The sequence below is a fragment of the Vigna angularis genome, chromosome 1 (assembly GCF_016808095.1).
Source record: "Vigna angularis cultivar LongXiaoDou No.4 chromosome 1, ASM1680809v1, whole genome shotgun sequence".
Taxonomy (NCBI): Eukaryota; Viridiplantae; Streptophyta; class Magnoliopsida; order Fabales; family Fabaceae; genus Vigna; species Vigna angularis.
The window spans coordinates 7,984,314-7,997,879 of NC_068970.1; the positions used below are offsets into that span (position 1 = coordinate 7,984,314).

The 13,566-nt window shown below is 34.9% G+C and overlaps 1 protein-coding gene across 1 annotated transcript; it reads right to left on the reverse strand.

Annotated features, from left to right (window-relative positions):
* Positions 1 to 9,994: 9,994 nt before the first annotated feature.
* Positions 9,995 to 12,083, reverse strand: LOC108324084 (transcription factor TCP14). The gene has a single exon (XM_017556900.2). The coding sequence runs from the start codon at positions 11,545 to 11,547 to the stop codon at positions 10,351 to 10,353; it is 1,197 nt and encodes a 398-aa protein (XP_017412389.1). The 5' UTR covers positions 11,548 to 12,083; the 3' UTR covers positions 9,995 to 10,350.
* Between the last annotated feature and the right edge of the window lie 1,483 nt (positions 12,084 to 13,566).

A 13,566-nucleotide genomic window follows, 5' to 3' on the forward strand; every position in this document is an offset into this window, starting at 1 on the left:
TAATTCAGTTGGAAGTGTTAGAGAATTGTGCAAAAAACATATGGAGAAGTTTTGGTCTGTCGCATCCACAAGGATGCATCAGATAAAAGCAAAGCTACTCGGATTTTTTTAATGCTTTTGTAGTGATTTGGGGGAGATGATTTGGAAGAAATGATTTAAATGGATTTGAGTGGATTTGAGGGTAATTTTTTTTTTGTTTTTTTTGAGTGGATTTGTGGATAATTGAGAGTGGATTTGGAAGTAAAGTTTGTGAGAATTAGTGTAGGATTTGATTATTGTGACAGATAAAAAAATTTGTTTAATTGGTAATATTAAAGATTACCAAAATACCCCTGATTATTAAAGTAATATAAAATGATAATTGTTAATGTTATATTTAATTGTAAAAATGTTTATAAAATGAAAAATAATTATTAAAATGTAAAAAATGGTAAAAATTAATTAACAAACTAGCTAATCTAAATCTCCTCTCGTATATTTGCTTGAAAAAAAATGTTTTATTCAACTTTAAAATAATTTGTTTTTAGAACAAAGTTAGAAAAAAAAATTGTGAAAAAAGAAGACAATAACAGAAAACTATTTTTGACATTTTTATTTGTCCATGTATTCAAGAAACAAACTATTCCATTGAATGCTCCACCACACACAAATGCTTCACCACAGTGTAGTGTTTTTTGTAATGAGTACTCCATTTTCATCTCCAACCTCAAGGATTGAAAAATGATATGAGGTTAAATATGTCATTTTACTGAGTTTCCCTTCAAATCTCTGCATTTGAGAGGGTGATAAAAAAAGCTTGCATCCCGCAAATCTCTACACTTCATTGTTTTCAAATCATAAAAAACGAACAACAATTTCGTTTAGAATTCGCGCTCGCAATTCTACATGCACAATAAATCTGTTCAAACGAACCGAGCCTAAAGGTGTGCCAACCAACTTTCCATGGGAACCATGCGATCATCTTTGCCATGTCAATTATTTTCCTTTCACTGTTTTTCAACTCAGTTTCTTATTTTTATTTTTCACTTAGTCTTTTAAGTTTCTTCATTAGTTAGAAAAGTGTGAAAATACCCCACCACACTAAATGTAAAGATAAAATGTATACTATATGATAATAGTAAATTTTTTCATACCTAAATTATATTTTTTCCTATATGATAGAAAAATGTTGAAATAATCATATTTGTTGTTAAAAATGACTACCTTTTAATTTATTAAATTAAACTCAAAATATAAAAAATTGATTAACTTATATATAAATATATATTCATTAATTTTTAAATTTCTTATTTATAAGAGTGTTTGAAAAAGTTATTTACATATAAAATTATTAAAATGTCTTTTTCATTACCTTTTGTTATTTGTATTTATTGTTTCATTACTCTTATTTTGTATGCAAATGTTTCTGAACTAATTAATAACTGTCATTGTATTGTATATTTTCTTGTGTTTATATTTATTTTGAATTATATATTATTTTATTTATTTATTTATTTTTAAATTATTTATTTTTGTTTATTTATTTTATTTGATTTATCTCCAGTTACGTATATGTTTTTTTTATTTAATTTATTTATTTCATTTGATTTATCTCTAGTTATGTATCAGTCTTTTATATTAGTTTATATTTTTGTTATTATATTTTTTATAACATTTTATTTTATATATAATTATTATTTAAAGTTCTTATTTTGGTTCTTATTTTATTTTAAAGCATTATTATTTTATAATTCAAAAATTATATATAGAAAAGCAAAGTAAAAGTACATATTATTCTATTGAAACTTGATGTAAGAAAGTTATTTATATATTTTATTGGTATTGTATACTCTTTATGTTTATCTAGATGACATATATATTATTGGTAAAAAATGACATATTTTGATAGTCATCACATTTTGTGATTCTAAAAAAGATTTATGAGTATGTCTATTGAAATGAGTTTTGGGTTTGGTTCTAATGAGTTGAGATGAAATCAATGTAAGAGTATTTGTGTTTAGGAAGTCACAGTTTTGTATATTGGGGATGAAAGACATGGATTATGGTGGGTCTAAAGAAGCTTTTACTAAGTAGGTAAATATTTGGATGATTAAGAATAGTGCCTTGGATAATTTGGCCAATGGATAATTTATATTAAGGATTAAATATATTTTAGGCTTAGAACAAAATTGAAATTCGTTCTTGTACGAAACTTTGATATATTTTGGTTCTCAAACTTTAAAAATGAATATATATAGTCCTTTTAACCCAATTACATTAAAATTTTTTTACATGTTAAACACATTTTCCAATTGAAATGGAAGAGAAACATGACAATTACATTTGACATTTGAGTTGTTTATAGTGTTTGACACATTATCCTTCAATGTTAGTTGGACAAAACGTTTGACACAACAAATTTAAGGTATTCATTGTTAAAGTTTGAGGACCGAAATGTATCAAAGTTTCATACATGAACAAATTTCAGTTTTGCGTAAAAGATATTAAATATATAGGTAGTCTTCTATTATGATGTAGAAATCTTAATATGGAATACAATTTATGTTATTGTAAATATTTCATTTTACTATGTGTGTGATTTAGGTTTATTAATTATCACATTTATTGTTTGCTAACGACTTGGACATGAGAGTATCTTTTACAAGTACGATCTTGCCCAACTTTAGAAGGACGAGTACTCCCATAAAGGATAAATATCTTTCAAGTTAAAGATTTAGAGTGTTTGAAGTATTTTTTTGAGCTTCATAGAATATATTTGACCTTGTAAGATCAAATATAATATAATTTTAAAATAAGAGAGGATATTATCTAGACAAATAAATGTTAATGACTAGAAAATTTTTTATCATAAACTTTAGTGGGAATGGAAATAAAAAAACATATATAGTATAAATAAAAGAAGAGAAATATATATATAATTAGTAATGAAAAAAAAGGAAAATAATCCATATGTTACCAAAAACATTTGTGTATAAACTGATTTACTTCGCATGTATATTTTATGTTAATTGCGCATTAATTGCACATTACAACTTATAGAACAAACATTTAGTTTTCATCCTCAAATCATAATGTCTCGACTATTATAAAAAATACAACACTGTAATGATCATTAATACCCAAAACATAATACACTAATCCCTTAACTTTTGCTCTTCTAAAACATTAAAATATTACTACTCATAAAAACGGTTGAATAACCCCTAAATTTAAGCTTATCCTAAGACCATAAAATACTAAAGGATAGGTACTTGTTAAGAAAAAAAAACTATGCATTATATTACAGATGATATAACGTGATAGAAATAAAAAGAATGATAAATATTAGTCACGTATTTGAAATAATTTGATAAAGAATGAAAGTAAATGTGAGATAAAAGAGAAAATGAATATTTAAAGATAATAAGGTAATAAAGTGGACCTATAAGCTTAGCGAAAGATGTGTGAAAATACAGAAGATCAACAGGAAGCCCAAAGCTGAACAAAGTGGCTTACATGTCTGCATGGTTTTAGATTACCAAGTAAGGAAAATGACAGGATTAGAACGTAGAGAGAACTATGTTTTGTAACAAATAAGGATTCTGAAAAGAAGATCACAATTCTTGCATCCATATAGCGGATAAGGCTTCTGAGTTGATAAATGGAGAACGTAATACTCAATTTGTAACTTTACAAGGCACTTGTCATTACTAATACAATTTTATTTGTAGTGACACATTAACAAATTTGAGTATTCGAATGGCGCTTACAAGTTCCTCTGCTGGTGCATGTGGGAGGAGTTCTTATGTCAGCATCATGGTTTGTGCCTTTGTGGGGATCTGCCCCAGAGTTGACCTATAGATAAAGAATTTAATTATTAGTCTATGCTGGTGGATGTTGTCTGAAATTCTAACTCTGATATTCATTTGAGTACAATGATTCAAGAATTATAGAAATGACATATATTTTTCTATACTTTTCATTGATACATAGATTCTTAGAGAAAGTGGTTAATATGCTTAAAAAATAACCAACCAAATATGACACTAACGGTCTTCAACAACATAGAATAAGTTCATCAGTAATTACCAAAAGGTGAGGCTAATTGAGCTTTGCTGTTTCGGTGTTTCCTTCTCAAGGTAAAAATGAAAAGGCCAAATTCTAACATCAGTAGACCTGTGTAAACAGAATAAATCATACAAGTAAAATGCTAAAAATATCTTAAACTTTTGTCGTAAGTTAGAACATACAGAAACCTTTAGCCAAAAGTAGCTATTGTTTTATGTTGTTGAAGCTTAATTTTTACTGGAAAACATGTCACAATCACACTGCTTTATATGTGTGCAAGAGCTTAGAGAGAAAAAGGGAAGGAAGGGTAACATCAAGGAAAGAAAAACCACATCTCACATGTGCAACTCATATTCTATAAGACATGCGTAAAGACAAGAGAAAGGAGACAAGACCCGCGAGACCATAGAATATATTATTGAAAATAGCCTGCTACAGCAATCTAGGCTTGAAGCACCACGGTATAAATCAAAGTTACCCTTTTCTAATTTCAAGGTGCAGAGTGTGTGTGCATGTTCCCAGTCACAGCTTGCATATAAGATGCTTCAAATTCTATCTGCAAAAGAGGAGGATAATGATGAATGACGGTTTAAGTCAGATGACTTCCTGGGAGAAACGAATACATCGTGTCTTCTGTGGTGGCAGAAATGGGTACAACTTGAATGATGAAATAGTACAGGACAGAGTTCTTAGCCAGATTACTAATCATCACAATGAAACAAGACCCTTTTGAAGTTTGAAGTAACTCAAAATGTTCAAACATAGAGAGCAGTTAAAAGTCCAAATGCTGTTGTCAGTAAAAATATGGATGATCATGGATTAAAAATATTTTACAACCTCCCTGTATCATGCAAACCATGCAAAAAAGATAAAAACTGAAAAGAAAAACATGTTAAAAGATCTTATGACGACCATCGTGCTTTATAAAGGTAAACTGGGGAAAACTAAAAGAAAAAAGATCAAAATCCCTGATATTTGGAAAGTTGCAGCATATAATTGAGCACATTACACTGACTTTTCCTTATGAAGGGAAAGTATGGATAAAAAGATACATTTGATTGTATTACAGCGTGCAACAATAGTTAATATCAACCATGAATTAACAGAGAATATAACGGTAAAGCAAAACTCTAAAACAAATGACGAAGTAGGTAAATGGACCTTGCTATCAACATCTGCAGAAAAGAAGACGAAGAAAGTACTGTAAGGATAAATTGATCTACCAAGCAATAAATGAATGTTCTTCAGTACGATTTCATGTTATTCATGAGTGACGAGGCTATATGAACTCACATATTTTAGACCTAATCTCTTCAGGCAATTTATTCAATAATGTGGTTAAAAATTTGAAAACGGGACCTCTGGCAGGACTTATTATGAAAATGACACACATTTGTCTTGCTCGACTCATCAATTTCCCCCCTACGATCTCAGTAGATGTTCCCCACTTAAATCTATGGACTACCCTTATCATGCAACTTATATTTGATAAAGGAAGCAGCAATAAATTAATCAAAGTTGAGGAGGTTTGTTTTAGTCAAAAGTGCTGAACTTTATATTGAGTAAGTACGAGCCAAGGGGACCAAAAATTCTGACATTGACTTGTTTAATTTGCAGACTAATACATCATCCAGAGACCTGCTTGTACTGACTAATAATCATCTTGAGGTAATTATTGTATATCATTGTCTTATTATTCTGAGTGCATCATCAATTGTAGAATTTGAGGCATGAGTTGTTATATGTAGCCCCATCTCCCAATCAATTCAACCCAATTATATGATACTCACACATCATTATTCAATTCCCATTTCCTCCAATATAGCATATTAGGAGTATCATAGACATGCTACGGCCTACACATAATTTTCATTTGTCTTCTCAAAATACTGATGCATCTTTAATTTGACAATAGCTGAGATAGAAGTGAGCCTAAAACTGCACACACTACCGAAGTGGAAAGAGAGCCAAACTAGACCCTCATTTGTTTCGCCATTTTAGAGTCCACATGCTAGATGCACCAGGCCAACAGCTAGGACAAATCCTCTTCTGATCACAAACATTACATGTGAGGGATGCGACTCACCGTGTTTGGGCAACTGCATTTTTGCATTATTGTACCTCCCAAACTATCACTTGTCACTATACATAAATCAAGACGGAGATGGAAACAGACACACGTGGCTTTACATTACTGGTCTTCATGTTAGTTTATAACTAGCTTCAAACAATAAGCTTTACTAGAACCTCCTTAATCATTAGCAAGAGTACCATAGCTTTCTTAAACTCAACCAGATAATCACACGTAAATAAATCTAACATCAGGTGACACTTTCAAATAAAAAACATATCGACATATATGTGTTTGGTATAAAGTATTAAATAAGAGTGGCAGACTTTAAAGTTAGTCTTATATAGCCAATCTGAATACTCTAAAATTAATTCCTTCCATCTCATATATTGTTTAAAGTCAAAGGTCTTGAAAGTTAAATTTTAGACTTTATGAAGAGTAATTAATATGTATTCTTTTTTGAATACATGAATCAGATTCTCTTTCATTTATGTCTTTTAACTTTACAATAAATAGTGAAGGATACAATAGGAAAACATGCAGAGTGGTTCATTAATATTATTTGAAATGGAAACAAAATGCTTCAACCGGACGAAATGAGAGGGAGACAGTGGAGTAAAGAACACACACATGCTCGAGCAGCATTTATCTGCCGACAGCTGTTGCAATTTATTTATGATACTTTGTGATTTTAATATTGCGACTTGAGTTATTTCGAACTTTGAATGTTTTGTTTAGTTTCCATGGGAATCTTGGACTGTGAATGAGTTATAAATTGGAGGTTTTGAAAGAAGGATTGTTTATTGAGATTGAGAAAGTATGATCTACTAGAGTGGTATAGTAAGGAATTTGGTGGGAATTTGAATTGGAAGAGGCGTGTAGTTAATAATGTATCTTGGTAAATGCGCGAAAGCAATAGAAGGAAAAGGAGTAATTTATGTGTCGTAGAGAAGATGTTGATAAAAAGTGGAAACATAGGAAGCGAGCAGAGAGACAAAGAAACAGAAAAAAAGAGTGGACGTGAGAGTGGTGGGTCTAGGCCTCTAATTACTTGTGTCGTAACTAGTAACCACCAACCTGTAGGCTAAACGCCACTAGGGAAGCACATGGTGCTGCCTCAACATGTATCATATTTCCCTCTGAGAAACCATGCCAAGATTAAGAGATTTTCTGGGCCCAAACCAAGGAATTAGGCATATTATGGGCTAAATATACAGAATCTGTTGCTTCTTACAAGGTAACTTCGAACCCACTTTTTTGTTCACAGTTTTCAGAAATTGGTGGCCTAGCTGCTCTAACTCATGCTACATATTTTTGGGGTATATCATTTACCCAGGGGGACCAATCCTGTGCCTCTTTGTACGATGTCACTTATTAGATTCAGATCCATGTGAGCAACCATGGGTACGACCCTGCTGCTATTTCCCACTCAACTTTTTAAATCAATACTACCATTAATAATATTCATGTCACCATGTCACAAATCAAACGTTTAATTCTCAGACAAAATAACAAATTAAAAAGTGTGTACCTTGATTCAACTAATAATGGTTCTTACTTGGCTTAAGGATGGAGAAGGAGATAAGGATCTGTAGCAGTAGCATGTGGGGACACAATTATAGAGAGATACCCCTTCAACTCGAGTATCTCAAATTTGTTTGGAAGCACAACACTGCAACAGCAGGGTATAGAGAGAGGATTCCACAGTTTATATCAAAGCACTAGCACAATTTTGTGTCAATGTAATGTTGTCGCTCAATGCGCTTTTCATACTCACTCTATGTGTTTGAACGATTAAAACAATGTCAACATCTGGAAGGTCTTGGCTATAAAATGGAAACAAATACGTCGATAATATTGTAATTTTTTGTAAACATTAATATGTTCACGCCACAAAAATGCCAATTTTCATTATAATAAGAATAGCAAACCAATATAATCCTATATTTGTTTTCATGGTTTTTAAGTGGAATATGTAATACTAATTTGTTTGGCAATAAAATGAAATAGAACACATATAATTCTATTTTCCCTGCATTCAAATTATATTGCCATTCATATTTAGACTATGTTGATACCATAAAATAATATAATATAACAGTAATTATAGTTAATAATATGATTGCAATTTCGTAAAATGACTGGAAACCTACGTATATGAACTTATCTAATGCAATTTAACAGCAGAAACGTTGAAGCTGTAAGTGCATGGTGTCTGAACTGAAAGAAACAGCGATCTTTCATCTATTCCTTAAATCTGAAAGACATTCGTTACGTTGCAACAAAGAGAAACTGCAAATGAAAATATTATGAGTTATGTTTTATATGCAGAATATATCTATATATATCGGAAAAACTTTATGCCCGAGTTATGCTTGTACGGCGAAGTGGTAATACGTAGGAGAAAGTGTAGCTAATTTAGTGAGATGTGGCTGATGATTTGTTTTTATAGGTCTAGCTAGCGAACGCTAGGTGGGAACACTCTTAGCAGTGTCATTATCAAGTTACTGTTTGTGCCCATAATTGGAACCTCACCAAGGTACCTTATTCCATTGACCATTCTCATCAAGTAGCAGATTATGTTAATCAGATGTGGGCTTCCCCGATTATGATTTAACAAGAACATATATACTATTATTATATGTAATATTGCGATAGCTGCTCGCTCCTGTTATTGACATGATCTCCATAAATAAAGCTGCCTTCGAATCCCATTCTGCATAACAAAGTTTATAGTGGAGGGAATATCCTAATCCTGCTTTCCCCGTCCCTACAATTTTTAATTGAATCACCATACAATTTCCTCATTATTTTACCCAGGGGATATTATTAGATTCCAAAACATACAACAATAAATAATACTATAAAGAAAACATAAAAAATGAAAAAGTTAAAAGCAAAAATATATTAAAAGATAAGGTGTATTTATTTATAGCAAGATTATCATATAAAGTGATGTTCTTAAGATATGTTAATATACTTTTGCAGTACGTGGTTGTAAAAGACACATGTATTTGGTTTTGCAAATGCCGAAGAGGAAGAGGAGTAGAGTGTAAAAGAGTAAATTTTGAAAAGGGTTTTTTTGAAGGGAAGAGTAATTTAGGAAGGAGGGGGCATGAAACTGGAGATTCCACGTTTCCCTTTGGTGGGCAGCGAGAGACCCAATCATGCATTGAATAGGAGGAGCATGGCCCATAAAATGAAGGGTCCCGATTGATGGAATGGTGGGGCATATCTCAGTAGGGTCATTAAGACTCACCATGGATCTTTCTGTGATGCCAGCAACTGCTCCATTAAAAGGGCGAAAAGAAAATTAAAAAAGAAAACAGAAGATGGAGAATGATCCACCTGTTTGTCAGTGACATTGTACATTGGTTTGGGCAATAACCAGCAGCCGGACCCTACCACCTGAGCCAACACCTGGAACCGATAAGGTTTTGACCCCACAGTCCTATTACCCCCATCTCTCTGAAAAATCTTAATCATTGATGCAGTAAACCTCGAGATTCATGGCAGAGATTTACAATCAGAATGATCAAAAAGCAATGTAAATTTTAATACTACCGCTTCATTTTTTTCACATTCATCTCTCTCTTTCTTACTCACTCCAGCGGTAACACTGTTTCATCCCTTTTACCACACGACCTCTGCTCTGTGCTGTGGCCCAGAAAGAGAGACGGAGAGAAAGAAAACAACCCAAATGCCTGTTAGGTGGGAAACTTTGCAAAGCTCATGGAATGGAATGCAACTCAGTCCTTTTCTTCTCTTTAGCATAAAAAGCATAAAATTACAAACCAATTAATTAAAACCCTATTCATGAGAATAAATAAATAAAGGAAACAAAAATTGCACAAACAATGATGATAAGATATCGTGTAGTGAAATAACTCAATCAAAGAAGACATTTTTTTACCAGCAAAAAAAAGGAGAAAAAGAAAAGAAGAAGCAGGCAGCGAAATACCCAATTGTTAAATACTGTCATCTGCCAAACCCTAAAAAACCCTCCTCCTCCTCCTTTCTCCCTCCGTCCCCTCCAAAATATTAATCACACCAAAAAATTAATTTTGGGAATAAATAAAACTGAATTTCGAAGATCATCAACCAAACCTCACGTGTGTTAAACACATCCATCTATCCATCATGCATCCGCCAGCATCAATCAAACTAGACCACAAGTAAGAAGAAGAATTTACGGTGATCACACCACATCACATGATATGATATGGTACCCTCTAGGAGTGGTGACTGGTGGTATCATGGCGATCATCTGCCGCACCTCCACGATGCGATTGCGAGCCGCTCGCCTGAGATTCAGAAACGCCGATAACAGGACGATAAGGACTGAGCCCCGCAAGCATACTCAAATGCCCTTCGTTCATATTATTATTGCCGTTGTTATTACTATTATTATTACTGCTTCCCCCAACAGCACCAATCCCAGAAGACCCCAGTTGCTGACTCGGCAAAAGTGCCATGGGCGTGGGGAAGTTCATGAAATGCAACCCACTAGACATGGTGCCTCGATACAAGGCACTGTTGTTAACCGGAGGGAAGGTCCATATGGGATCGCCACTCATGACTTGATTAGTGTTTGAATTGGCCACCATCCATATGTTGGCGGCGTGGCTCGCAGGAATCGTGCCTGCACTCGACTGGAGGAGATAACTTCCCATTTGGTGCTGCGAGGAGGAGGATAGGTCTTGTTCCGTCGGTCTTCTTTTCCGGCCTAGGGTTGATTCCTCCGCGCTTGTGTCGGACAAATCTAAGGTGGAGGGAGCTTCGGGCTTCGCCTGGAGCATGGAGGTGTTCAGGTTGTTGGATTGGAAATTGAGAAGTGTGGAGGTGTTGGTTGGGTTGGTGTCGGAGGATAAGGCGATGCCGGGGAACAAGGTGCGCCGTTGTTGGAGGGAGAAGTTGGGGTTGAAGTAGGAAGACCGGAGCTGGGAGGGGACGGACATGGAGGAGCCAGAGCTGCGGAGGGAGATGTTGAGAGAGGTGAAGTTAGCGGGGATGGTTCCGGTCCCGGTGGCGGCGATGACGGCAGGCTCCGCCTGCTGGAGGAGCCACTCGATGGTTTCGCCATCGGACTTGTGACCGAGTTCGCGCGTGAGTTGGAAGACGCGAGCGGCGCAGAGAGCGGGCATTCGGATGCGGCGGCCACGACCGTCCACCTTCGTGTGCCGGTCCTTGGTCGACGTGCGTTTGGGTGGGGGCTTTTGTCTGTTTGGAGGGTCCGACGCCGCCGCTAGCTGGTTGGATCGGGTGGAATTGGACGTGGTGGGTTCCGCGGAGATTGCTAGGGAAGGGTAGGGGGAGGAGGTGGAGCATGAGGCCGCTTCTTGGTCTTCTTTCTTCTCCAGGAGCTGGAATGGGAAGTTCTGACGGTGGTGGTGGTGGTGATGATGGTGGAGATCGTCGCCTCCTTCCATGATCGCATGGAGAGGAAATAAAGTTGTTGGTGCGTTGAGTGTGAGTGAGTGAGTGAGTGTGTGTGTTTGTGTATGATGATGTTTGTGTGGGTGATCCTTTTTTTCTTATGAGAGAGGTTGTGATCAGTGAGTTTGTAGTTTAATCTGTGTGGTGGGTCTTTCTGGTTTTTAAGAGGAGGGGATGTGTGTGTAGTTATTTGTTTTGTGTAAGGGAAGGAATTTGTTTTGAAATTGATGGGGTTTAGGGGAGAGAGAGAGGGAGAGGGGATAAGGGAGAGGTGGGAGGGGAAGAGCTTTAAGCAACAAAGATAATGAGTGGGAATTATGTGGGTGAGCTTTAAAAAGCATGATTTTTTTGAGAAAAGAAGTTGCTTTGTTGTTATGTTGATGAGGTTTTTAATTATATATATAATAAGTGGGTTTAGCTATGGTTGTGTTGTAGAAGGAGTAAATGAAGGGTTTTGGTAAGTGTGGAAGTGGAGGAAATGAGAGAGATTTGAGAGGGTGTTAAACTAAACTAAACTAAACTAATGGAAGGGAGAGGAGGTGGCTTTTTATTGTGGTTGGACAGAGTCTTTGGTTCAGAGTCCACGTGAGGTGATCTTTTTATGATTCAATCCATAAAGACAATGGTGGCCGAAGTGGGACCCGATCCCAAGTCAAAAAATTGAAAGACCTGGAAAGGAAAGATTATCGAGCGGGTCCAGTCTCATTCAAGTAATCATTTCGTTTTGCCTTTCGCCTTTGCCTTTTCTTCTGCACCTTTGCTGGGGAACTTTGGGATTCCTCAATCCACCCTTTACATTTTTCTTATCATTCTAATTTCATTTAACTGCTAATCCAACCAAACACACCATTTTACATAACATCTTTGAAGGATTTCGGAGAAAAGGACAATATATATACATGAGGAATTTTGTAGTCACTCAACATATATGCTATTGCGGGTTATCATGTTTAGCCTAAGGACCACAAGTGGCACATGGAAATGGATCTAAATCCTTGTAAAGTTTCAGAGAGAACAAGCGGTGGCTATGTTTGTTCATATGGAAGGTCGATTTCATCATTTCTATTCGTTAGCTAATGGGGTTTCCTTCCCTTCAAGTTGAGGCTGACACTGTTCCTTTTACGCCAACGTGACCCAGCTCCATTCAACCCAATTTCCTTTTCTTTGCATTTATGAACACCCTTTAGTTTCTTCTTATAGGAACATGCCCGCCATTCATCCCTAAACCAGCTCCGCAAACCAATAAATTAAATGAAAGTCACAACTTCACTCTGTCACATATGCTATATGATTGAAACAAATGAGGTTAACACGTATTGAACACGACAGTGAATCTTGAACTCTCGGCTCTTCGGGAATATGGCCAAGCTTTTCCTTTTTCCATTTTCGTTTCTTCGCGCTTTTTCTTCTACATATATTTACATCCAATCAAACAGTTTTTCTTTTAACCTTTAACCTTCAACTTTCAAGTCGGTAAAACTTCAACTGTACTTTGGTTAGTCTCAAATAGTGAGGTTGTTTGATCAGTTATTGTCACATGCAAGCCCACCGATAGGACAACGACAAAATACCCCTTCCCTTCCTGGAAAAAGAAATACGACAACTTTTGTTCATTTCATTGCATATATATATATAACTAATCACCAAGCAATTTAATTCTGATGCATGTAAATTCAACGCAAAATCCAATTAACCTGTGTCGCCATTTACTTTTCCTTACTGTATTTTGACATCCACCCATATCTTAACCATTTAAATATTGCCAGAGTTGAAGCACTGTAACAAAAGGTTCACTGATATTCTCTCCCTGGTTCCCTCTCTCTGTATATATATTATATTAAGATTAAGAGATTATTGCGTCACTTTACAACTTTGTACTTAACAAAAACTATAATAACGTGCTTATTTCAAATTACTGAAACTCGACCTCTCACCTACTTTCTCTCCCACACCTTCTTTTATTTTTTTTCAAGAAACTGAAAATACAAATAAATGCGCAACTTAATTCCTAA